Source organism: Ananas comosus, linkage group 12, assembly GCF_001540865.1.
Source record: "Ananas comosus cultivar F153 linkage group 12, ASM154086v1, whole genome shotgun sequence".
Classification (NCBI taxonomy): domain Eukaryota; kingdom Viridiplantae; phylum Streptophyta; class Magnoliopsida; order Poales; family Bromeliaceae; genus Ananas; species Ananas comosus.
In genome coordinates this window covers 12554774-12579822 of record NC_033632.1, presented here as the reverse complement: position 1 = coordinate 12579822, position 25049 = coordinate 12554774, and the positions used below count along the sequence as shown (strand labels likewise).

Here is a 25049-nt window from a genome sequence, read left to right as displayed (position 1 = left end):
CATCAGAAAGTTTTTACAAGTTAAATTGCCTCTATGGAGGTGATAAAGTGTTTGGGTAGACGACATTTCTTCTATTCTTTTATCTATTTCTCTTTTATAACTCAATCTCACTTATTTTATTTCTGTTTTTGAGTGATATTTTTGTGGTTCTAGGTGCTTTACTCTTGCCTGAGTAACTTATGAGTCAACCATATTAATTGAAATCAGATCCCAAAAACCAGTGACTATAGTGAATAACGATGCTCCAATGCTGAGGCCACTCTTAATTATGTATCCACTAGATGGCTGACAGAATAGCGTTACTAGAGCTGCATTGTAGTAGTCGCGCAACAAATGTCAACGTTGAGCTGCAATTGGGGTTTGGAGGAGTATGCTCAAGCAAAAATGAGGTAGGTAGGAGAAGCAGAAGTGAAGGAAGCAGAATTAGAATAAGAAGTGGAGGTGGCAATGAAGAACAAAGAAGAGGGTAAAGGGATACTCACGGCAGGAAAAGAGAGTAAGAATAAAAAAAAAATCCTCGATAAATAAATCGACTTCAGTCATAGTGACCCAAAGGACACCAACTTGAGATCAAAAGATAGCTCAAACTCCAATGTTAACTCATAAATTCAAATGGTTCCTGAACCAAAAAAGAACTCCAATTGGTCCCCTAATGAACTAAGCAGAAATTAGAGACCTAACAACTGAATGAAACACTTTATTGACCCAAATAATGCCCCGATGTGACTCAATCGACATAAAACTTAGACCGTCAGAATTTGAGATTCGTGTCCATTTACAGTAGGCTTTGTTGACAACAAACTAGCAATAGTTCATTGCGCTGGTGGTTTAGTAAGCCAGTAAAGAAAGAGAGTTCATTAGATGAAATAGGGTGATGAATGTGTTCAACACAAGAATTAAAGTGCTGCCTCATACCGTACGACATGGGGCGTGATGTACGGTACCTATAAATAAGGGGCACGGCAGAAGAGGCTTGCTGGGGGGGCCTTTCGTGTTGCGGTGTCTATTGGGGATTGCATGAGACAACACGATGCTCGCTGGGTGCGCAGCATGGTACGCCATGTGCCACTTGTAAAGAGGGAGCGGAGGCCGTCAAAGTGCGGAGGCGGCTTATGTAGAGGGGGCGAGAGAGGAAAAGAGGTGGTAGAGAAGTAGATGATGGAGGAGAAGGTGGCGGAGGATGTTGTGAGAAATGTTTTGGGTCCCCGATGGTTTTTTTTTGCCCCACTAAATTTCTTTTTATTGTGAGAAATGCATTGCGTCCCCCACTAGGACCAATTATGCTGTATGTGGAGGGTTTAGCGTTTAAGATATAATTATAGAAATTTAATAATAGTGTTTTGGATTTCATATTTAAAATTTAGGGTTTAATAGTAATGAAGCCATGTCACAACAACATTGTAGGATATTCTTGGGGGCACATGTACAACACTATTTTATTATTTCTATGCCCCGTAGATTTCATCTTGTTCCTTTTCTTTTCATCTCTTCTACTTTCTCTTTCCCTTTCTTTGCATACTCTTTTCTTCACTCAATATGAATGAATTTCCCAAATTTTCAAAAATTTTTTAAAATAAATTTTATTTATAAAATACTGAAAATTTATCAATAAAATTGAAATAATTAACAAAGTTAATCAATTTTTATCGTAAATTTGTTTAATTTATTCATCATATAATTTATTGTTAAACTTTTATGTATAGATCTTACAATTTTTTTTTTTAAATAATCAGTACCATGTATCATCATATTAAGAAGCCTACTACTATATTAATTAGCAAGTGTAGTCAGCTATTGTTGCTAATAGGTCAGGACAAATCAATGCATAGCCAAAATTCATAATTATTACTTTAAAACCGTCAAAATAACATTATAAGATCTTTTTGAGCAAAAAAAAAAAAAGTCGTGCAAAAGCGTGCCATTAGGAGGCTGTGCGTGCCCATCGGCACACAAGTACGCTACTTGTTGGCATGGAAGTCTGCCTATGCTATACTGTGTTGAGCACGCCTCCATGCCATGACATTTTGATCCTTGATGTAGCATCATAAAATCTGATTTCCTGTTTCACAATTTAAAGTAGTATTTACACTTGCTATCTTGTTAACTATTTATGTGCTTTTACATCTTTATTGTATTTTGGTATTGTCCTTCTATTTTTATTTTCTGCTATCTACGTAGCATTAATGGTTGTAATTGAATATTGTAGTAATTATTCGGAAATGAATTGGTCTCTTTTATGATATGCAGTGAATTACATTTTTTTATTAAACAAAGAAGAGCAAAACATTTTGGTTGGCTTTCCGGAGCTGGAATTTACCATGGTGACTTAAACTTTGGTGCCCAGCATAGGTAAATCATCTTTTTAGGATCTTTTGTTTCTTATGTATATGAGGAAATATTACTTGTTTATTGATTACCTGTTAGTACATCAGCATTGCAAATGATCAATTCATTTTCTTTTCTGCAGTGATTTCTTCCTTTTAATCGTTTGATTTTGTCAGTTATTTTTGATGTTCAATGTTTTTATTTGTCTTTCTGATATTTCAATATATTTGAGCAGTTCGGTGAGTGGTGATGAAAATTTTGTGGAAAACAAGGGCCTATTAGACTACTCAAAGTTGGGAGAACTGGGTGAAGCTATTAAACCCAGATCCTTTGCAGTGTCTGAATACCATTTCCTGCTTCTAATTGGCGACAAGGTTAAGGTATGTGTTTAGTTACCTTGAAGTTGTATTTTAGGTTAAGCTCTGCCATTTTCATCATTTGAAAGTTCATTGCTCTTGCATTTGTGTGGCCTTAATTTAAAGCTGGGAACAACCATTACTTGATGCCAATTTTTGCAGTAATTTGGTCATATCTTCTTGAGCATACAGGTGGTTACTCGATCTATGGTAAATTTTAAAACAAAAGCTTAACCAACCACGAACTGTTGTGCCAACTCTCTAATATTAGACTAATTATAAAGCACTCGCAAATGAGAACAGTATTCTTGAATGAATAGAGGAACGCACATAATCTGTATCTTTCTGCAGTTTTCAATGTGGTACTCATTGTATGGGAGGTCTTATTCCTCTAGGATTTTGCTGTAGATTTCTTGTTTGACGGAAAATATTAGCCTTTGCATTCTAATTGTTTGGAGAAAGGAAATTATGTAGACAACATAATTGGTTCGAGAGGAACAAGTTGGGAATGGATTACTTTTTCAATGCAAATTGGTATGATTCATTCTTATTGAACCAATATAAAATGCGTTGCAGCCTTGCAGGAGCCATTGCAACTAGCATGATTATAGTTCTGCACTTCTAGTTGTGATACCTAAATGTACTTCAAAATAGCATATCAGTTAACGAAGTTTGTTTTTGTCTATGACAATTGAAATAAGGGGCTTCTCATTAGAGGCACACTAGCTAGGAGTTGCTGGTCTACCATTGGTTTAGAGGTGCTACTTTAGATGAATGACTCTTTACCCAATAGTTGCTTGTCTTTGCAATCTTCTTTCATCTGCATGCATCGCATATTTTGAAGGAATGAATTGGTCTGTTCTCACCAGACAAATGCCTTCAAATTGTTTACCCTTTTTTGCAGGTTGTTAACAGAATCAGCCAGCAGGTCGTCGAGGAACTTACATTTGACCATAACTCAGATTCGTCCAAAGGAATCATTGGATTGTGTAGCGATGCCACTGCTGGATTATTTTATGCTTATGATGAAAATTCTATCTTCCAGGTTTGGTTCCATTTGCATGCTATTTTCTTGTAATTTTATCTTCATTTATCTGCTTAAGGATGTTGTTTGATGAGGTCATCTGTATATTAGGTGTCTGTCCGTGATGAGGGCCGAGACATGTGGCAAGTGTACCTGGATATGAAGGAATATGCATCTGCTCTATCCCATTGTCACAGTCCTTCCCAGAGGGACCAAGTATATTTAGTGCAGGTAACATGCAGTACCATTATTATATGGTTTATCTATTGGGAAAATGTACATAAATCAGTTTTCATTGCAGGCTGACCTTGCCTTTTCATCAAAAGATTACTACAGAGCAGCATCATTCTATGCGAAGGTGAGACCTTAAGTAATTATATTTCATCTCTTCTTCCTATTGATGCCTCTTTTAAACAGTTATTGACATCGCACATTGGGATGCTGACCTTTTTTTTTTTGCTTTAAATAAAGTACTAGTTTAATTTGTCCTATAATTGATCTTTACCTGAGCTAATGTACTTTTCTGTGATAAATGATTATGTTATTGGAAAAGAATAAAAAGTGTAGCGTAGTGTTACATACATATGTGTATGTGATTTGCATACATCCCCAATTTTCTGTTCTGTGCTCGTGATCTAGATAAATGTGTTGCATGTAGAGTAATGCATGTGGAGAGTGAAGCCTGTTTTTTTCTGGGCATGACTGCCTGGTTCCTTGCCTCTTTTACCACTCTACATGTTAGAGAAATTTACTGTCAGCTTCAATAAAGCGTGTTGCATATTTTGCAACCTTTAGGGTCTGTTTGGTTCCTCAAAGAAGTGTGGAAAAAAGTTTTTGAAGAAAAGAGTTTTCTATGGAAAACTTCTTTTTCAGTTTTCCGCCCATTTGATTATAAGGAAAACTAATATTTTTGGAAAGCTGTTTTTCAAATTTCATGGAAAACGAATGTTTTCAATTTTTGAATTCTTTTTAGGAAAATGAAAATACTAGTTTTCCATAAAATTTGGAAAATTGCTTTCCGAAAAAGCTAGTTTTCTTTAGAACCAAACGTGTGGAAAATTGAATAAGAAGTCTTTCATAGAAAACTATTTTCTTGGTAAAAAATTTTCCACACTTTTCAGACGAATTAAACAGCCCCTTATTCACTGTGACAAAATTTTCAGTTTGGGGTCTTATTTCCTTTTGTCTTTAGTTTCTTTCCGTCCTAAATAAATTAGTACATTAAGGCTACTATTTAATGACTTCAATAACTTCAAATAAAAAAAAGGAAAGAAAAGAAAAACAGGCTTGAGCATTGCTTTTCTGTTATTTCTTTCTTTTGTTCTTGGGTGAGCAGTTCACTCTGTGATTCCACTTCATGTTGCAAGTTTATCATTGTAAATACCCATTATATGTTAGATGAGATTTAGACATTAAAAGTAGATTATATGGAGAGGTGAAATGTTCCCTATCATTCATATATGAAATAGGTACTCATTATAGTGTTCCTTTTTCAGATAAACTACGTCTTGTCATTTGAGGAGATCAGCCTAAAGTTCATCACCATAGGTGAGCAGGTAACAAGAATAAGCATTTCTGTTATGTTTCTAGAGTTTTTTTAACCTAGGATTGCAGCACTGCATTGCATGGATGTATATGAGTTCAGAATTGTATTTTATGGTACAATGTATTATCTCTATTCATGGGGATTATTATTATTATTATTTTTTTTTTGTGGTGTGGGGTGGGGTGGGGGTTTGCGGGCGCGGTTGTTGCAACTCGAGTTGGTTTGAAATAATACTCATTAATGTAGGCAACTTTTGTGTTTTGAATGTTAACAGTTTTGTTTGTTTTTCTTCTGTGAAACTGTAGTGTGTACTTAGGCAGAGCTACAATGTTTACAAGGTAGATAAGCTTATGTTATGATGGAACTATGTTGATTAAAGTACCTCTGTCATTCATGTGATGTGGTCATGTCACTGCTTGTGTCCATTGCAAATGTGAACCTGCGATAACGAGGATGCATAACCCTCTTTCCCTTTACAATATTTCACAGACATTATGTACCACCTGCCTTGGGTTGGTCAGTAGTATCTGCATTGTTGTTGTGATACTAGACTTGTAGATTCTGACCTTTGATGTCTGGTGCTTACTCACTCGGTGGTTCTTCGATACTTGTTCGAACTCCTTTATTGTGGTAACTTCTAGGTCTGGATGTATATATTTTTTTCCCTCCCTGTTGCCTGTTGTTGCCTTTTTGGTCAAATCTTTTGTCTTCTATGAAACACGACTTCAAAGGTATAAAAGTTGGCTGTATACCAGTTTCTACCTCTATCATTATCAATTTCACTTCTATTTCATCCATGCAGGCTTGCAATGGCATCATGATGGCCACTTTTAGATGTCAAGTTCTTTGAGTCACATAAATTTGCAGTCATTTAGCTTGGGACAACTGATCCTCTATGGCCGAACAACTCTTATGATCATACTTTATGTGATATGGAATATAATTCTTAAATCCAAAGTGTTTTTAAACCGATACATCTTCCTACAGTGCATGCTATATTTTCCGTGCTGATCATTTTCCCTTTTTTTTCTTCAAATCGAGTCTTATAAATGTTGAAATGTGCTCTAGCCAACTCTTTCTTGTTGGAAGAACTTTTGGATGATGATAATCGCTCATAATGATGTTCATTTCCCCTACTAGTTAATACCTTTCTTTCAATTTCTCTGATGCTTGCCGTAAGTTGGCCAATGTACAGTCAAATGCTTTTGGGATCTCTATTTTACTTTAAGATAATTGTATTTTCAGATTCTTTTATGTATAATAGTTTTTCCGTTTTAAAATTTGATCGAATTATGTCAAACGTTTGTCTCTATTATGCAGGATGCTCTTAGGACTTTCTTATTAAGAAAGCTTGATAATCTCATGAAGGATGATAAATCCCAAATCACAATGATCTCCACATGGCCCACAAAACTATACTTGGACAAGGTTGCCCTTCTGGTCAATTTTCTTAACAGTTTACATGCGTATTTAGTGCATTATACAATTATACCATTTCTAGACAATAAGTATCTATTGGGCCTAGGTATTGAGGCCTACCTACCGCCACTGGGCACTTACAAAAGGAAACAAACTATTTCCTATTGGACTCTCTCTTTGCACATAATGCATTCTTCCTGCAATCCCAAACGGAGACCAGGAAAACTGTTAGTTAACAGTCTTGTCTAGTTGAGGCGCTGCTAAAGACAAGCAGTGTCAAACTCTACTTCTTTTACTGAGAGATGCCCAAGGAGTTAAAACTTTTCTCTGTTCGCTTTTTCTTGATTAACCACCTAATCTACAAAATACTGGAATATGTCAAATGATTATTAAACAAAGAATTGTTATCAAATGGCTTCGATTTTCCGCTGGAATTTAATTGCTTGTATTGTGATGCTTTTAATACATGCCACAACTAAAGCATGGCATGTCACTAGGTTGTAATTGCTGGTTCTCTTTTGTAGATTAATCGCCTTTTGTTGGAAGATGACACGAGCAAGATAGCTAATACAGTGTCAGATCAGGGTATGTTAGAGTACCATTCTTTTGTAAAAGAATTTCGAGCTTTTCTTAGTGACAGCAAGGATGTATTGGATGAGGCAACAACAATGAGGTTACTTGAGAGGTACAATTGTGTTCAAATGCATTACATGATTTGCAGATAGGTAGTCTGATCCAGCACTGATTTTAGTTTATTTTTACTTACCGGCTACAAACAATGTGGTTTAATCTATGTCGTTAGATTGAAGTAGCAAGCTTTTGCATCCTGTAATGCCAGCATGATACTTGCCATGAAATGTATTGCAGTACACCAATTCTTCTGCTGGCATGTATCCTTTTATTAACTTTTTTATCATTAAATTGTAGAGAGGTTTCTTTTCATGGAATAGTTTTGTAAGATGAACGTTAAGAAGTATCGTAAACCAATTTAAATTGGTGGTCTGGTGGTGCTGTCAATACCTACCATACCCTGCTGATATTCCACCGGTATTGTACATGCAGTGACTGTGCTTTCAGCAGATGAAATCATGAAATCCATAGGAAATGCAGGTTTTACTATATATTATCCTTTTAATTTTCATAATTCTAAGAAAATTTATCATTGCACCAATATACAATGGTGAGTAGAAAATCGATAGTAAATACGAGGAGATTACACGTCTTTCTTTTAGCTTTAGAGGTTTCTTTTCCTATTTGCATTATATTTTCTTTTTTGTGTGTTCTTCCTCATTATCAATCTCTTATATCACCAAATATCACAAGCATGGGCTTTGTGCCCATTAATGGCTGTTTGTTCTTTACTAACCGTTTACTACCGTTTGAAAATTAGTAGAGTTATGCCCTGCTAGATGTGACATAGATTTTTGCCATTGCAGTTGGACTCGCTATTTTTTGCCAATCGGCACAAATCTACAGGTAGTGACTGTTACGACTTGCGATGTCAAGTATGAGATCCTTGTCTAGTCATCAATGTAGCATCTTGAGGATTTCATACAGTCATTCACCACAGCCACTAGTCTATTTTACTTAATGTGGCTTCCTAAATGAATAGTGGTAGTGACTAGTGATTATTATGGCTTGAGATGTCAAGTGTGATATCCTTGTGTAGTCATCAATGCATTTTGAGGATTTCATACATTGTGGCTGGTGATATAGTTTCTTCACATAGAGGGCTTTCTGTATGAATAGTTCCTCGGAGATTTAATCTGTTACATTAGTTTTCTTTTGTATGTTATGCTACTTGTTTTGATAGAAGAAAGACTCTCTCTCTCTCTCTTATAATAATTGTGAGGACAAGGTTGCAGAAAACAACCCACTTACCTTAACAAATTCTTTTAGTTACGGGAGAGTTGAAGAGCTGGTTTATTTTGCTGGTTTGAAAGAAAAGTATGAAATTGTGGTCCATCACTACATTCAGGTATGACATGATCTTGAGTAATACTTCTAGAAAAATGTCATACTATTTAGTTGCAAATATTTCAGTTGCTTTTTCATTAAAAATTGATTACATATATATATATATATATATATATATATATATATNGAGTGCCCGATGAGACAGATCATCGGGTTTGACTCAGATTCAAATTGCGAATCAGAGGTTGAGCCTACCATGTCAGATGAGGAGGAGGATTCGGAGCAGGCCGAGATCGATGCCCGTTTAGACGAGTGGGGGGATGTGATCAGTACGATTTTCAACACTGACATGGAGGAATCGGAGTTGGGTTCAGAATCACCACAGAGAGAAGAACCAGCCAATGTAGATCTTCCGGATCAAAATATCGTACGGCTTTTTGATGATTCGGCCTCAGAGTTGGAGTCGACGCGAGGAGAAGAAGACCTAGACAGTGCTTATTTATCACTGCTTGCTCTTGAGCTTCGGAGACTCACATTCGCTCTTCGGAGTGATGATGACGTACCTATAAGTGGAAGCCGACGGGCGGCTTGTAAGTTGGTAGTTGAGCGCCTCCCTTCGGTCCTTCTCGTGGCTGAGGATCGTGGGGAGGCGGACGACGACATGCTTTGCGTGGTCTGCGACGACGAGATTTCTTTAGGCGAATGGGCGACGCTGCTGCCGTGTTCTCATTATTACCACGGGGAGTGCATCTTGCCGTGGCTTAAGATTCGGAACACATGCCCGATGTGTCGCTATGAGCTGCCCACAGATGCTGATTATGCTAATGACTATTTTGACTTGTTTTCCAGCGTTTAATTGTCCGTGACAGCCAGAGGTGATTATCTCATGCCCTCACTCTGAGAGTCATCAGAGGGAAGAAAGGTTCACTTGCCGGAAAAAAATGGCGATAAAGGTTTGCAATGTAGTTATTTGGGAATTGGATTCTAAAGATACTTAAATGCTTTTGTTCATACATACTCCATAAATGCATGCATTCGTACATCTTTTCTCGATTCAGAATGATTAGCATGTATATTACTGTAAAAAATTATATGTTCTGTTACTGTGAAGCTATGTGTTCTGTTATTGGAAAGTTATATATGTTCTCTTATATCAATATGAAAACCTCACCTTGTAGATATGATATATAGGCTAGAGCTACTATACTCTTATGAGTATAGAGCCCTTCGTATTTATAAGTTGTTTTTGATGATGGGGCTTCCGAATCGACGATCCACTCTGTTAAATATGATCTAGAGTATTTGAAACTTCTAGAAAATAAATTTCGTAATTTTTCTTAATCATAATAAAGTTCATCAAGCGGGTATAAAATGAACGGTCAAAATCGAATGACGTCTTAAAAATGGATGATCGGATCCTTCAATTTAAGATCGGAGTTATTAATCTTTATCTATGTAGTGAATAGAATTTTCTATCAAAAATTCTACCGATTTCGATTCTTTTACACCGTTAAACTAGCAAATATCCCATACCGGCCGTTAAAAATTGTCAATTTTGTGACCTTTTGATTGTAAGGTAAATGATGTCGAAAAATTATAAAATTTGATTTCTACACGTTTTAAATGCTCTAGATAACGTTTAACGGTGTGGATAGTCGATTCGGAAGCCCTATTATCGAAAACAACTTATGAATACGAGGGCGATCGTACTCATTAGAGTATAGTAGCCGGACTCTCTCTCTCTCTCTCTCTCTCTATATATATATATATATAGATAGATATGCTCAGTGATTCTACCTGGCTTTATTAGAATGGTTGCTTAGGGCTGAAATCTTGAAGATAGAAGCTACTGATTATAATGATGGCTTTATTAGAATGGTTGCTTAGGGCTGGAAATCTTGAAGATAGAAGCTACTGATTATAATGACTAGAATGCTTCTAGATGTGAGCAGATGTTTAATAGGTTTTATTGTTGTATTTAGCAAGGAGAAGCAAAGAAAGCATTGGAAGTCCTTCAGAGACGGAATGTACCTATCGATCTTCAGGTACAAAATTTTGTTCCATTGATTTAGTTTGTCTTTAATTTTCTCAAACATGCAAATACAGAATCAACTAATTTCTTGGGTTTTCATTTTGTAAATATTCTGATATATACTGTAAACAATTGTTTCATTGATTGTTTATCATATTTCTTGCAGTATAAATTTGCCCCTGATTTGATTAGTCTTGATGCTTACGAGACTGTGGAATCATGGATGAATACAGGCAACTTGAACCCCAGGAAACTTATTGCAGCAATGATGCGTTATGCAAGTGAACCACATGCCAAGTATCAATTGTTCAAACATTATTCATGTCTCCAATTTGTTTCTTTCCTATTGCTTTTAGAATATTTCCAATGTCAACCGATGCAATCTTACGTATTTTGCCTATAGTAGAACATGTATTGCTCAGGCATCATTTGGAAAGTATTACTAACATTTTTTTTTGCTGGTTATAATTTGTTTTTTATTAATTATTTTCTTTGGCAATGTATAATAGCTATGTAGTTTCTTAATTTATCTTCCCTATCGTACGTCCTTGAAGGATTTTGCCCAGATCTCCTCTCATTTTACCCCAGCACATCATACATTTTGGATGTGAAAGCAAGCTGAGTTGTTCCTAACCTGTTCTACTCCCACTAGGACTAATGATCTAATATGAAATTAATTTGGTTTTTCTATCTTGCACTATTGAAAGTGAATTTTACTGTGGCCTGCAAAAGTTAGTTTTTTTGTCATTTGTGCACCTTGATAGTGTATGATGTAACCAAGCCTTTTTTGAAATAGAATGACTTATTGACTTTGTGGTTACAGGAATGAGACACATGAGGTCATTAAGTACTTGGAGTTCTGTGTGAAGAAATTGCATAATGAAGATCCTGGAGTGCATAATTTGTTGCTTTCCTTATATGCCAAGCAGGTTCGCCTTATTATTAGTTTCTTGTTTGACATCATTCTATTCCTTATGATGGAGGACCGCTTCTTTTTTTTGTTTCCTTTTCTTCCTGACTCTTTTATCTTTGACTGAACTCGTGACAATTTGTAATTTATTGAGCGTGGTCACATTGGCTATCGATGTATTTGTGCACTAGCTGTGAAGCTGAAGCATCTTGAGTAGCACATCTCTGGCAAATTTAAGTTTCTATTAGGAGTGGAATTAAACATTTTAGTTAATAGTTGGTAGGTTTTATTATTTTTCAGAAGTACAGTCCTTTCATAAGATGATCAAAGTGAGGAATGGAAGAGAGGTGGAAGATGACGATAAAATGGTTCTTTTCATCCAAGAATAAATTTTCATTACTTAGAGTTGACAGTTGATGGCAGGGTGGATCTGTATGTAAGAGACGAGCTTTTAACTGAGAAACTTGGACCCTTACTGGGAAAGTCAGAGTTTCTTGAAAATGTCAGAGAGATATAAAGTCCTCTGAAGTTTTATTTTTTAGTCTGGAAATTTTGAAGTACCTCAAGAGTCCAAAGAAAAAAAAAAAATCCTAATGAATCAATAATGACTATCATGAACTAATTGCTTCTTACTGCTTGCTTACTGAACAGAGAAATGAAAAGAATATCTCTGCTTATCATTGCTTTCAAACATATAGGTGAAGGAATAAGGCTCAGATAGAATAAAACAGGAACTTTAGGCAGAATAAAACAGGAAACTTATTAACCTTATGGCTAGTAGTGTATCTGCCTTTCTATTTTGTCCTTTCTCTGAACCAATGTGTACAAGTTTCAGAAGCAGATGACTTTCAGGACTCCTGAGGATATAAAAGTTCATTAAAAATTTCTTAGGATATATCTAAAGTATCTAACCAGAGACATAATCTTGCATCATGTAGTTGTCGTTTAACTTAATGCTTTATCAAGTGTATTAAACAAAAAATCTCATACATCATATATAGCTTAAATTTTCTCACCCTCCTTAATCCTTATGTATCACGGCAATCAACAATATGCCTTCATAGGCACATACAAGATACGCTTTGTGATGCAATGAAAGAAGTTATGTGATCAAATTCAGAATCATATAGCAAAGCATTTTGATGTCTCTTTTGTGCTTTGGAGTGGGTTTTGGAACTAATGGATATTATCTCGTGATATCGTATCCAGGAGGATGAGACTCAGCTCCTACAATTTTTGGATTCCAAGTTTGGGAAAGGACAAACAAATGGTCCCGATTTCTTTTATGATCCCAAATATGCATTGCGGCTATGCCTCAAGGAAAAGAGAATGCGTTCTTGTGTTTGCATCTACAGCATGATGTCCATGCATGAAGAAGCTGTGGCTCTTGCATTGCAGGTAAGGTTTTCTATTGCTTTTCTTTCGTCAGTGTAATCCTCTGTTGATTAAATTATACAGCCTTTTCTTATATACTTTATTTAGATGCTTGGTATTCGCAAATTTCTTTGCTATTACAATCTACTTCATCAGGTTAAATGTGTTCTAGCTTTTTGATTGCAATAAACCTATGATAAGTGCACCACTGCTTGTGAGTCTGGGAAATTCAGCTGTGTAGCTTTTTTGTCCTCAAACTTGTATGATCTGTGATTTCTTATTGTTTCTATTTTCTCACCTTCTGTAAATGTCTCATAGAATTATGTCGTCCCATATTAAGCCATGTCCTCTAGGAGTAAGTTTTGAATCTGGAGTGTCTCAGTGGGGGCATTTGTAGGATTACTATTTACTTCTATTTGGACAGGATGACTTTCGTTGGCATTTTGTTTCTTTAACTGTGAGCTCTTTTTAAGTCTTATTGAGGTATTGTTTCAGAATGCAGTTTTTAAATAATTATGGTGGAAAGAGGGAATTTTTAGATAGTATCCTTTGCTTCACCTGCTTCAATCAACATATCATGTTAATCGGCTTCACCTACAACATCTGTTGCATCACCTTATTTAATGCATTAAGAAAAAGAGCAAGTTGATTGATAAAAATGGACACACCAGAGTTTTGTATGATTCATCAACGGCCAGTTCCTTCTAGATGATTCTTTGACTATATAATTTTACAAGTTACCTCGGTCGCATACATTTCATAGTGCTAGTTGTTGTATTGTTTTGGAATATACAGTATTGATGCCTCACCAATTTTAGGCCTTTACATTGTTAAATTGTCGTGTACACATTTTTTATGCTGCTTGTTACAAATGTATTAGCAGATGCTTAAGGTAGTGTTTTTTTTATAATTTCCTTCTATGATTCAATTTGTATTTCCATTTCAGATGAAGATTCAAGTAATTATTTCAACAGCATGTTCTCAATTTTATTACAATGAATTAGAAATTATTTTTTCTAGGTAGACCCAGAACTTGCCAAGGCAGAAGCAGACAAGGTTGAAGATGATGAAGACAAAAGGAAAAAACTATGGCTTATGGTCGCAAAACATGTCATTGAGCAAGAGAAAGGCTTTAAGAGGGAGAATATAAGGAAAGCTATTGCGTTTCTAGCAGAGACTGGAGAACTCCTGAAGATTGAGGACATCCTGCCATTCTTTCCAGACTTTGTGCTAATTGATGACTTCAAAGTATGATCTCTTTGTTAAATTTCATTCATTATTTTTATCATTATGATTGTCTCTTGTTGGAAAGTCAGATTGCATAATTTTATTTTTTAGAGTCAAAGCTTTTAAATCTGTGTAGGTAATCTGCCACTTTAAAGGCTCATTCTTTTCTCAGCACACTTTCTTTTATTGACTGGGTTTGTCTTCTGGATGTGATGAGGTTGGAGGCCTTAAGGTGTTACTTGATCGAGGCATTCAATTGAGCTAGTAATGCTTTGCAAGTTGATTGGGATTATGCTTGTTATAGAATCTCACATTTTCATGTATGACTGAAGGAATGACCTTTCTTGAATCAAAACCATAATCACGAGTAAATAGACATTAAATAAAGAATTTAAGAGTTATTCTATCATTGAATTCTGTAAATGCAAGAGAAGAAATTTTCTCTGCTTGTTGTTTGGTTTTGCCAAATCACAAAGCTTGCATGTTTCAATTGATTAAGGGCATTATAATTTTATGGTGAATATTCTTTGGAGAAGAAGGATATTACAAATTCACGTCCATGGAAGTAATGATATGATGGTTTTTTCAGCTCGAACCAATTGAGTGATTCCTAGAAATATTTTTAGTCTATTTAATCATACTTGACAATGTGTTTTATAATTGTTAGTCGGCTAAATTACAGGAAATCCTCTTTCAATACCCGCTTTTTCACTTTTTCTCCTTGTCATTCAAAAATCTACACTTTGTCCCCTTGAAAAATGAAAAATGTTCACTTCGGCCACTGTCGTCAGTGTTTAATTAGGGTTCCATTTATATTTTATTTTTTATACCCAAAATACCTCTGAAACCCTCATCTATGCCCACACACATGCCCTCTGCCGCCTCGCCCTCTCCCACCTCTCTATCCATGTCTAGACACACGGCCTCGCCCTCCTCCGCTACCGGAATGAGCAATATTGGGTAATTTGGTCATTTTGTGACACCGTACCCTCTTGTGAACATTTTTCATTTTTCAAGGGGGTAAAATGTAGATTTTTGAATGACAGGGGGGAAAGTGAAAAAGCGAATATTGACAGGGAAATTTTATGTAATTTAGCCTTGTTAGTCTCATAAAGTTTGATATTCCTCAAAGTTTATTTCATTTTTTTTTTTCTTGTAAGCTCATGGTCAGATTTTGCTGCAGTTCAATTTCCATTCTAGTATGGTTACTGAGATACGAACTTCTTTTATTTGCAAGGGCTTAGCAGAGGTTTTTTTTTTTTTCTTTAATGTAGGAGGAGATCTGTAAATCACTGAAAGACTACAACAATCAGATTGAAAAACTGAAACAGGAGATGAACGATGCCACACGCGGAGCTGATAACATTAGGAGTGATATTAGTGCCTTGGCTCAGAGATATGCTGTTATTGATCGTGAAGAAGAATGTGGGGTACTGGTCCATTAATGTTTATTCTGATTGTTTTTCCTGCTTTCTAGGACCTATATTCTAAAAGGTACTTAATATGTGCTAGCATTGTGTTCAATTAACACAATATATCATCATTCAATATTGATTGATATCCTGTTGGTTGAGTTTTAAATTGGGTCTTTAGTTTTTTCATTTTAGAGAACTTAATAGTAGCAACGTTCATTTTATTTTGGTTGATTGAAAAAAGAAAAGAAAAAGAAAACAGAGAACGTAGTCTTGAACTTGTCTTCTTAATTTAAATTCCATATTTGTGGCCTCCCAAATTTCTGTTCTGGCCTAGTCGATTGTTGTACTATTCTATTCTGGTGAAGCATGGAAGGACTACATTGTAGTAGCTTTTAGGACTAAAATGCATTGGTGGTTGCTGTACTATCGCCGTATTGTAACTTGGTCCTTGTACTTTCAAATGGAACACTTTCATCCCTGAACTTTCATATATATTGCACTTATAGTCTTTGATTGGTAAAATACGTCAAACTTTTATTGTAAATTGACCTTTAACCATGTTTGAAGTAGAGCAAAATGTGCAAGTCATTAGGGTAGAAGGGTAAAATGGTCATTAAATTAGTTGTGTTTTTTTGACGTTTTAGGCACTAAGTGTTCGGATTAGAAGTTCAGGGAACAAGACGCAACAGGGTGATAGTAGAGGGACTATTTATACATTTTCCCCTAGATTATATAATAAAGGGACTGGTTCTCCCCTTTCTTCCCTTCTCTATAATTTTATCGAATGATTTTTTTTTTTTTTCCTCTTATTCTAGTCAAGCAAGTTAACCTTCTTCATTCACCACAATACAGAGACATATATTGCAACTTTTTTTGGTATAATGTCTTATTTTCCTCCTACTGACTTAACAGGTTTGCGAGTGCAAAATATTAACTGCTGGAGCATTGCAACAGATTGGAAGGAGTTATACATCAATGGCATCTATGGCGCCGTTCTATATATTTCCTTGTGGTCATGCCTTTCATGCACAATGCTTAATAGCTCATGTTACTCGATGCGCAAGCCAAAGTCAAGTTAGTTACAAATTTAATCATGTACTGTCTTTTACCACAAAATTGTGAGATAGTATCTAGATTTTAAAAAAAAAAAAGTTCCGCTGCTGACTTGTCATTTGTTGGTTGTGCATTTCCAATAAAAAGACAATGCCATGCACATGGGATCTATCTCTGGAGGGCTGGAGGCATTTACAAGAATCAGTTCCCTCTTGTCAATCTCTGTTAAATTTTCAAGTGGCTCTCTTGTTTCTTGTTAGTGTTTATCACTTTGTCATGACACAGTTTCAGTTCCTCATAAATATTGTCATGCCAATTGCATATTTCTCTCTGATAGGATATTTAGTTTTTAATTTCTTAGTTTTATGCAACGCACATATGGCCATCTAGACTGCTTGTTTTTAATCTTGTTTGAATCCATGTTTTTTTAATAATATGTTATTTTGTTTAGTTGTATCACATCACTACACGGTAGTAGAAGTGGAAACAATAATCACAATGATCTAATCCAAATTGTTGTTTTAGGCTGAATATATTCTAAACCTTCAGAAGCAGCTTAGTTTGCTTGTCTCAAAGGCACAAAAAGGTTCAGGTGTCAGCGGGCACGATGAGCCCGTCACAAGCACGACCTCTATTGATAAGGTCAGTATCAATATAATTTACAAAACCATGATGCATCATTGCACCTGTAATTGTATCATGTGGAGCTAATACCCCATCATGTTCTCACTGTTTGTCTTAACTCATGGCAGCTAAGGTCACAGTTGGATGATGCAGTGGCGAGCGAGTGCCCCTTCTGTGGTGATCTGATGATCAGGGAGATCTCATTGCCTTTCATCGTGCCCGAAGAGGTTGAACAAATGACTTCCTGGCAGATCAGGCCGCAAGTTTTTTCTGCGCAGAAGATTTTGCCCATGACTATGTCTATATGAAACTCGGAGCGTTCCATATGATTTTTTGTACTATGACTATGTTTCTTTTCTTTTCTTCATTTTTATTTCGCCTGTTTTGGATTTATTGTAATATGATACCATTCCAATTTTTAATCACATTTTGCCTTTATTAAAAAAAAAGAGAAATCTATTTGTTGAAGAGATGTGTATGATGACTGCGCAGTAGGCAAAGCCCAACTGCGTGTTGTAATATATCATCCACTACCAAATTGTACTTCTGGTGTTGTTTCTTAATTCTGGGTAATAGCATATATAGTCGCACTTTCTTGATTTCACCGTGTATTGAAAGACTATTGAGAAAAATAGACTTCTCATTGCTATTATTACTTTTTTGTGTGTTTGTGCAGTGTGGATACCTAGTTTGAACTTTGTGGTCCTTTTTAAGAACAAGAACCAGACTGGAGATATTCTGAAGCTAGAGGTAGGGGTGGGCATTGTTCCCTTAGGTTTTGGTGACAAGAAAATTTGAAACTGGACCGATCTAATTTGGCTTGAAAATATCATGACTAAAATTGAACAACTAGTGTGGAATACCAAATCTGAGCCAAATTAGAAAAAAATTAGTTTGGTTTTGATTTTGGTTTGTCAGTTCAAATATTTGGATTTTTTAAAGTTTATTGGTAAAATCAAATAATTTACGCACAAAACCGCAAGTGCCGTCCCCTAGCTAGAGCGGTTTGAATGTGGGAAGTAATACAAACAAAAGCAGTGCCTCTTCATCTTGTTCGGTTCCTCGGTTCTCTTCTTCCCGCTGAGGGAGGCGAAAATGGCTTTGGATACACACCCACGCTGCTTGCTGGATCTTCGACTTCGCCCACGTCGTGCACCCTCTGCTTTCTCCTTCCCCCTTTTCATGCGGTTACGTAATCTTGGTCGCTTGTTTATTATTAGATTATACAGTTCAAGTTTGTATGTTTGGTTTTTTTTTTTTTTTTTTCTCTGCTTGTCAAAATGCGTCGCAAGTATAATGCGTCGCTCTATTCTCTTCAAAAGTACGCTCTTACAACTGAAATGCTGATGCCCCAGAATGAAACCTCCAAATGCATTTCATGTGGAGTGTTGCAGAGGTGTCAAATCTCGTGAAGCTTCATGCACCAGAAAATTAACCGGGAACCTCATTTATTTTGGCACCTGTCTTCCTTTTTATGATCTTTTCCTAGTATTGGCGCTACCATCCTCCAGTTCGACTACAGCATGTTAGATACAGAATTGTAGGATGCTCCTGAATTTATAGACATGTAATTCTCATAAATAACATAGTTTCGTAAAAGGTGGTGTAGAAGCACTTTAAACATGTATTTTTCTCTATCTACAGCTTGTATACTCCTATTTTTCTTAAGAAAAATGGAAGAGAACATTCAACATAGAGAAGAGGAGCACCTAAATACAACGGACAGGAGATGACCTGTAGATTGTGACGACCAGATAGGACAATCTAGTTCAGATAGACGATATTTCAGATAGATGACTAAAGATAGATTATAGATAAGGTGATTTGTTGTTTGTCTAAAATTAGGATAAATGCGGGGCAATAACAGGTGTAAATAGATACCTATAATCCAGTTTTAGATATCACAAGGGCGGGATTAGTTTTTTATTAGAATTTCAAGCTCTCACAGGTTTAAGAATATTACACCGCGCCAAAATTAGCTATAACAGTCAAAAGCCCGGTTGCTCGATTCTTCTTTTTTTTCGTAAGAGCGGCCAACTAAAATCTACTACCCTTGGAGGCTATAATTAGGACGGTAAGAGCTGTTTTCCGCTCTGACCGACTATTCCATTGTCTTACAATGGAAATTTGTGCCACCTCAACTCACCCTCAACCTCAACTCATCTATATAAGGAACGCCTTGCGCCTCGCTTTCCAAAATCATAACCTCCTCTTCATTCTCTTCACTTCTCGGCTTCCCATTAACCTGCTGTTGTCCTCCTCTTCTTATCTTACAAAAGCTAGAGGAAATTCGATACTCCGAGCCAATGGCGGGCGGTGTAGTCGTCAGTGCTTCCGGAGGGAAGGAGTACCCAGGCAAGATGACGCTCTTTGTATTCCTCACCTGCTTCGTGGCCTCCTCCGGTGGTCTCATTTTCGGCTATGATCTCGGCATTTCCGGTAATCTTAAGAGATCATACAAATGATGTTTTCTCGTCCTTTTGTATGCTTCAGTATTTTCCCTGTTTCTAATAGGGATATGTTTTTGTATTTGTCTTTGAATGCCAATAAAAAGGGGGAGTGACATCGATGGATTCGTTCCTGCTAAAATTCTTTCCTTCCGTGTACCATAAGGAGAAGGAGGATGTGAGCACGAATCAGTACTGCAAGTTCGACAGCGAGCTATTGACTCTGTTCACATCCTCGCTTTACTTGGCCGCATTGGTAGCATCGTTCTTCGCAGCGACAGTGACGAGGGTGTTTGGAAGGAAGTGGTCCATGTTTGGTGGAGGCATCACCTTTTTGGCGGGTGCAGTCATCAATGGTGCAGCTGAGAGCGTGTTCATGCTTATCCTCGGTCGCATCCTTCTCGGCATTGGCGTTGGCTTCGCCAATCAGGTAACATATTCATAACACCAACATATAAGTATAATATCTTCGGTACAAATCAGAAGATATTGCATAACCAGAGCGCGTTTCGAAATGAGAATCTTAGATTCAAAAGTTTTGACTTTATTACCTAAACTCTGGGCTGTGTTTGATTTAACAACCTTGTTTTCGGAACTTGGTGGTACTTTCAAGTTTTTGACAACATACTTAGAATTAATATTGTTAATTGATGGAATATCTTATTGGTTTTGAGAAGTGAACCATTGAGTTCCATCTGTTAGAACTTCATGGCATTTTCTAAACATAAAAGTTACAATAGCATAGATATATAGTAACATTTTACGGTAAAGTCCGTGTGTTTTAAAATCTTTCTTTACAAAAACTCTCCATATTATTATTCCACTTCGTAACCAATTGAACGTGCAGTCTGTGCCGCTATACCTCTCTGAGATGGCTCCGCCGAAACTCCGCGGGATGCTCAACATTGGCTTCCAACTTATGATCACGATCGGAATTTTGGCCGCCAACCTCATCAACTATGCAACTGCGAAGATCGCCGGAGGTTGGGGCTGGCGCGTCAGCTTAGGACTCGCCGCGGTCCCTGCCGTCGTCATTGCCCTCGGCGCTCTTCTCCTCCCCGACACCCCAAACTCGCTCATCGAGCGAGGGCATGCCGAACAGGCGAGATCAATGCTCTCGAAGATCCGTGGCACCGACGACGTTCAAGAGGAGTATGATGACCTTGTGGCCGCAAGTGAGGAGTCAAAGACCATCAAGCACCCGTGGAAGAACATATTGGAGAAAAAGTACAGGCCGGCACTCACTATGGCTATTCTCATTCCCTTCTTCCAGCAGCTTACCGGGATCAATGTGATCATGTTCTATGCTCCCGTTCTCTTCAAGACCATTGGCTTCGAAGACGATGCCGCACTCATGTCCGCTGTTATTACAGGCCTCGTCAACATGTTTGCTACCTTTGTCTCTATAGCCACTGTCGACAGAGTCGGCCGCAGGGCACTCTTCTTACAGGGTGGCACCCAAATGCTCATATGCCAGGTATGAAATTTTGTTGTTGGCTGGTCAACAAACATAAGGTTGTGCGTGATAACTTTTTTTTTCTTTTTTTTTCCTCCGCCACCAAAAAAAAATAGTATACTAGATATATAAGGTTGTATTTTGTCTTTGACACTTCGGTGATCACATGCAGCGACGAATTGGCCTGCAGCAATCGTCCATGATTCATATATGTAGATAACATTGTATATAGTTTTGTGCTAGTGACTGTTTTTGCTAGATGGAAATGGTTTTAGGATCAACTCTTACATTAGCAGATCAAAATCGCATGAAGTAGCGTTACCATTCCTATTCTTCTAATGTTTAATCACCTCCTTTAATTGTGTACAGATCGTTGTGGGGACCTTGATTGGATTCCAATTCGGGACAAGCGGTGTTGGTGCCAATCTATCCAGGGGATATGCGAGCTGTGTGGTGCTCTTCATCTGCGTGTACGTAGCCGGCTTCGCGTGGTCGTGGGGCCCCCTCGGCTGGCTGGTCCCCAGCGAGATCTTCCCCCTCGAAATCCGATCCGCCGGCCAAAGCATTAACGTGTCGGTGAACATGTTCTTCACCTTCATAATTGGACAGGCATTCCTCACCTTGCTCTGCCGCTTGAAGTTCGGCCTCTTCTACTTCTTCGGCGGTTGGGTGCTTGTCATGACCATCTTCATCGGCTTATTCCTGCCGGAGACCAAGAACGTGCCAATTGAAGAGATGGTCCTCGCATGGAAGAAGCATTGGTTCTGGGGCAAGTTCATCTCCGACGATGATATCCATGTTGGCAAGAAAACTAGCACGTTCGGTGCGTGATCGGTCGACGCGCTCAAATTGGTTTGAATTGAATGAGAATGCAACTTGTTATCGGTTATGATATTTGATGAGTCCAGCACGTGCTCCATCTACTATAAGAAAGAAAAAATTTTGTCATTATTATTTGGGCTATGTAAGATACTTAGCTTGTATAGCCTTAATTATTTTCTTTTTTTACATCTCTGTGTTCAAAAAGGACCATTCCCATTTGAATCGAGCAGTAATATTTTAGCCCAATCTTTCCCTGCTCACTTGTTACTTGCATTATTTCTTAATTTGTATAATTAATTATGAAAAATAAAGAGGGGAGAGTCATTATTTCTTAATTTGTATAATTAATTATGAAAAATAAAGAGGGGAGAGTTATTTTTGTTGTTTGCAATGTTGAGCGTGCACCGTCTTTGCCGATCGATAATGGAATTAATGTTTAGTATAGTCTTCAATATATATAGGTGTAAGTATACTTCGCACAAAAAATGTTGAATGTATTAGGAAAATGTTTATCGGCAGCTGCATGCATGGCATGGGTTGTAGTTAAAAATAAGGTTCAAAAAATTCTGTGGATCAAATTTGTGCAAGCATTGCATGGGTTCCAATAACAATGAAATTTTAGGAAGATGATTAAATAATTAGTTCCAAATAGAAGATTATTATCTAATAAAAGATAGGCTTTACCGGAGGAAATCTCGTCTGCTTTGGGCAAATTTTTGGTTTCCTCATCTGGGTTCCATCGCCAGAGTATATTGTCTGGTCCATGCTCTACTTTGAGACAGGACACCCTATCATTGAACTCAATCAGGCTAGAACTTAGCCCTTGCGAGATGCCAGCCTCGTCAACTAAAATCCTATTCCAATTCCAATCGTCGTTCCTGAAACTATCTTTGACTTTTAAGTTCTTACTGTTCGCCATTTCAAACACTTCCGGAAACGACCATTGTAACGAGGGCTTACTGTTCGCCATTTCAAACACTTCCGGAAACGACCGTTGTAACGAGGACTCTCCACACCATCGATCCGACCAAAAGTTGATAGTACTTCCGTTACCCAGTTTGAAAGATATTCCCTATTTGAAAACTTCGTTAAGATTCGAGACTCCCTTCCACCAGAAAGAGTAAGGTCTAAAGGATCTTCCCTCCATTAATGGCCTACGTCGTCGATAATATAAATTGTAACGACCCAGCCCACTAGCAATAATAACTCGTTGGGCCCAACCACCGGCCCAAAATGCTTAAGCCCAGTTATTATTACTAGTTTCTAAGTCTCTTATAGATCCAATGACAACCCCATTCCCATCCGATGTGGGATTATTGGAGTGTCACAGACTCCTCCCGTTAAGGTCCTGACTCCTGACGTCCTCGTCAATCCACACACACAGCCCAAGATCACCAGGGGATGTGAGACTCGTCTCGCTAGCCTTGTCATCCAGATCCTGGCATAGCCGGTCAGCTTGTCATTCAGACTCCGGCATAGCCTATCACCATGTCTTTCAGACCCTGACTCAATCGAGACTCGCCACACATTTTCGGCTGGTGATTGGCTCTGATACCACTTTAATCTGTCACGCCCCGGGGTCCCTTTTAGTTTGAAACACAGCGAAAAAGCGTCTAAATTTTTTTAATTTTTTTTTTAAAGTCTAACCCCAAGGTATGCTAGATCCGCCACAAATACAGAAAATTTACTGTTCACACGGACAGAGTCTCTCCTGTATTTGCACGGTGTCGCACAAGTACAAAAGTACAAACAGAGGCATCGAGTCTAGCATTTCGTTTTGCCCGAAAAGGTCTCCGATTTGCGACAAAACCCACCCTCATTGGTTCCACCAAAACCACATATAGGTATAATTATATGTAAAAATCATTAAACCCCCTTTTCTCGAAATTCGTGCATCCAAATCCAAATCCGTCAGTGCCAATGGGTCCAGGATAGTCGAGCCGTTGAAAACGAGCTATTGGACGACTATGATCGGAGTTCGATACGCGTCGAAAGCCAACTATACTCCGTGGCCTCTCCGGAAAATCGGAGTTACTATTCACTTAAGTGATTCTTTGGGTCGCGTAACTTCTCCGTCTTAACTCGTTTCCTCCCGAAACTTGACGAGTGCTTATGTAATTAAATTACACACATAAATATCATCAATAGAGAGTTTAGTTGCACTGTCAAAATCTCAGTCCTTACATTATCCCTCCCTTAAAAGAAGTTTCGTCCCCGAAACTTGATCACGTACCCACCGAAATAGAATTGAGAAATTACTCCTCAACTACAATATCACCCTTGAGTACTGGTCAATCACAAATCTTTGAATTGGACAGATCAATCTCCGAATAAGGAAAGAATAGGACCACGGTTCCACTCGGACAAAAACGAGGAAAAAACGTACCAACCCAAAATCTACAGACCAAAACTCACCGGGATCAACACCATCCTATAACCTGCGGACAAAAACAGTCCCACTCCCAGGATTCGTCGATCCCAACTTTGCCAATTCTGAGATAACACTTCAACACTCAGAAATTCTAGGTCCACTCGACCTTGGTCCGCATACCAGTAACCGACTCGACTACGTCGCAAGTTCACGTAGAAAAGTCACGAGACACAACTACTAATCTGGAGTCTATTTACGTAGACTGAAATAAAATACTCCGACTAGCCCACAACATCAACCTGCTCACCACGAACGAATACAAAACGTTGTTCTATGACCTGAGTCAAAACTCTCACCTTGGAGACTACAGTCTCCCACCAATAACCACACAAACTGCCAAAACCTCCATCAACGGAAAGTCACCTGCGACAATCTATAGTCCTAGGTCCAAGACCTCACTTACCACCTGACCAAAAGGTCCAACTGACAATACCAATTGAGCTAGACAATTTGTCTCCTCAAACTTAATCCGGTACCAACAGACCACCGAAAGCTCTTTGCAAGTCCATCACTTGATGCACAGGTCGCCAATCGCAAAAGCGATACTAACCATCGGTGATGCTCAACACCTGCCTCCACGAGACCCTGTCGCTGCCGTCCTACAAGGGACCCTAGCGATCGATGTTCCGATCAACACCAAATACCTGTCTGATTGAGACCTCGGCGCACCT

The 25049-nt window shown here is 37.8% G+C and overlaps 3 protein-coding genes across 10 annotated transcripts in view; all 3 read left to right on the top strand.

Annotated features, from left to right (window-relative positions):
• The window catches only part of LOC109718751 (vacuolar protein sorting-associated protein 18 homolog), a 36449-nt gene extending 18664 nt beyond the window's left edge, over nt 1-17785 (top strand). For 3 of the 8 annotated variants that reach the window (XM_020245149.1, XM_020245150.1, XM_020245145.1), the window contains 18 exons: nt 2248-2349; nt 2561-2705; nt 3586-3726; nt 3817-3936; nt 4007-4063; nt 5202-5261; nt 6572-6679; nt 7195-7355; nt 8570-8648; nt 10570-10632; nt 10786-10916; nt 11443-11548; nt 12739-12927; nt 13924-14151; nt 15405-15560; nt 16458-16640; nt 17124-17240; nt 17351-17785. In XM_020245149.1, the coding sequence (XP_020100738.1) occupies nt 2248-2349; nt 2561-2705; nt 3586-3726; nt 3817-3936; nt 4007-4063; nt 5202-5261; nt 6572-6679; nt 7195-7355; nt 8570-8648; nt 10570-10632; nt 10786-10916; nt 11443-11548; nt 12739-12927; nt 13924-14151; nt 15405-15560; nt 16458-16640; nt 17124-17240; nt 17351-17530 (2326 nt within the window). In that variant the 3' untranslated portion in view covers nt 17531-17785. The other 5 variants (XM_020245147.1, XM_020245152.1, XM_020245151.1 and 2 more) reach the window with 5 other exon arrangements.
• On the top strand, nt 8781-9752 carry LOC109718753 (E3 ubiquitin-protein ligase CIP8-like). Its single transcript, XM_020245155.1, has one exon. It carries the CDS (start codon nt 8784-8786, stop codon nt 9441-9443), a length of 660 nt encoding a protein of 219 aa, XP_020100744.1. The 5' UTR covers nt 8781-8783; the 3' UTR covers nt 9444-9752.
• On the top strand, nt 19403-22212 carry LOC109718670 (sugar carrier protein C-like). Its single transcript, XM_020245011.1, has 4 exons — nt 19403-19661; nt 19777-20099; nt 20517-21146; nt 21495-22212. The coding sequence occupies exons 1-4, from the start codon at nt 19529-19531 to the stop codon at nt 21954-21956; spliced, it is 1548 nt and encodes a 515-aa protein (XP_020100600.1). The 5' UTR covers nt 19403-19528; the 3' UTR covers nt 21957-22212.

Excerpts from the sequence above, each read along its gene's own strand:
- LOC109718753 (XM_020245155.1), top strand. The coding sequence starts at position 8,784 with ATGAGACAGATCATCGGGTTTGACTCAGATTCAAATTGCGAATCAGAG.
- LOC109718670 (XM_020245011.1), top strand. The coding sequence starts at position 19,529 with ATGGCGGGCGGTGTAGTCGTCAGTGCTTCCGGAGGGAAGGAGTACCCA. Across the intron at positions 20,100-20,516 it reads GCGTTGGCTTCGCCAATCAG|TCTGTGCCGCTATACCTCTC; the intron begins GTAACATATTCA and ends TTGAACGTGCAG. Across the intron at positions 21,147-21,494 it reads CCCAAATGCTCATATGCCAG|ATCGTTGTGGGGACCTTGAT; the intron begins GTATGAAATTTT and ends AATTGTGTACAG.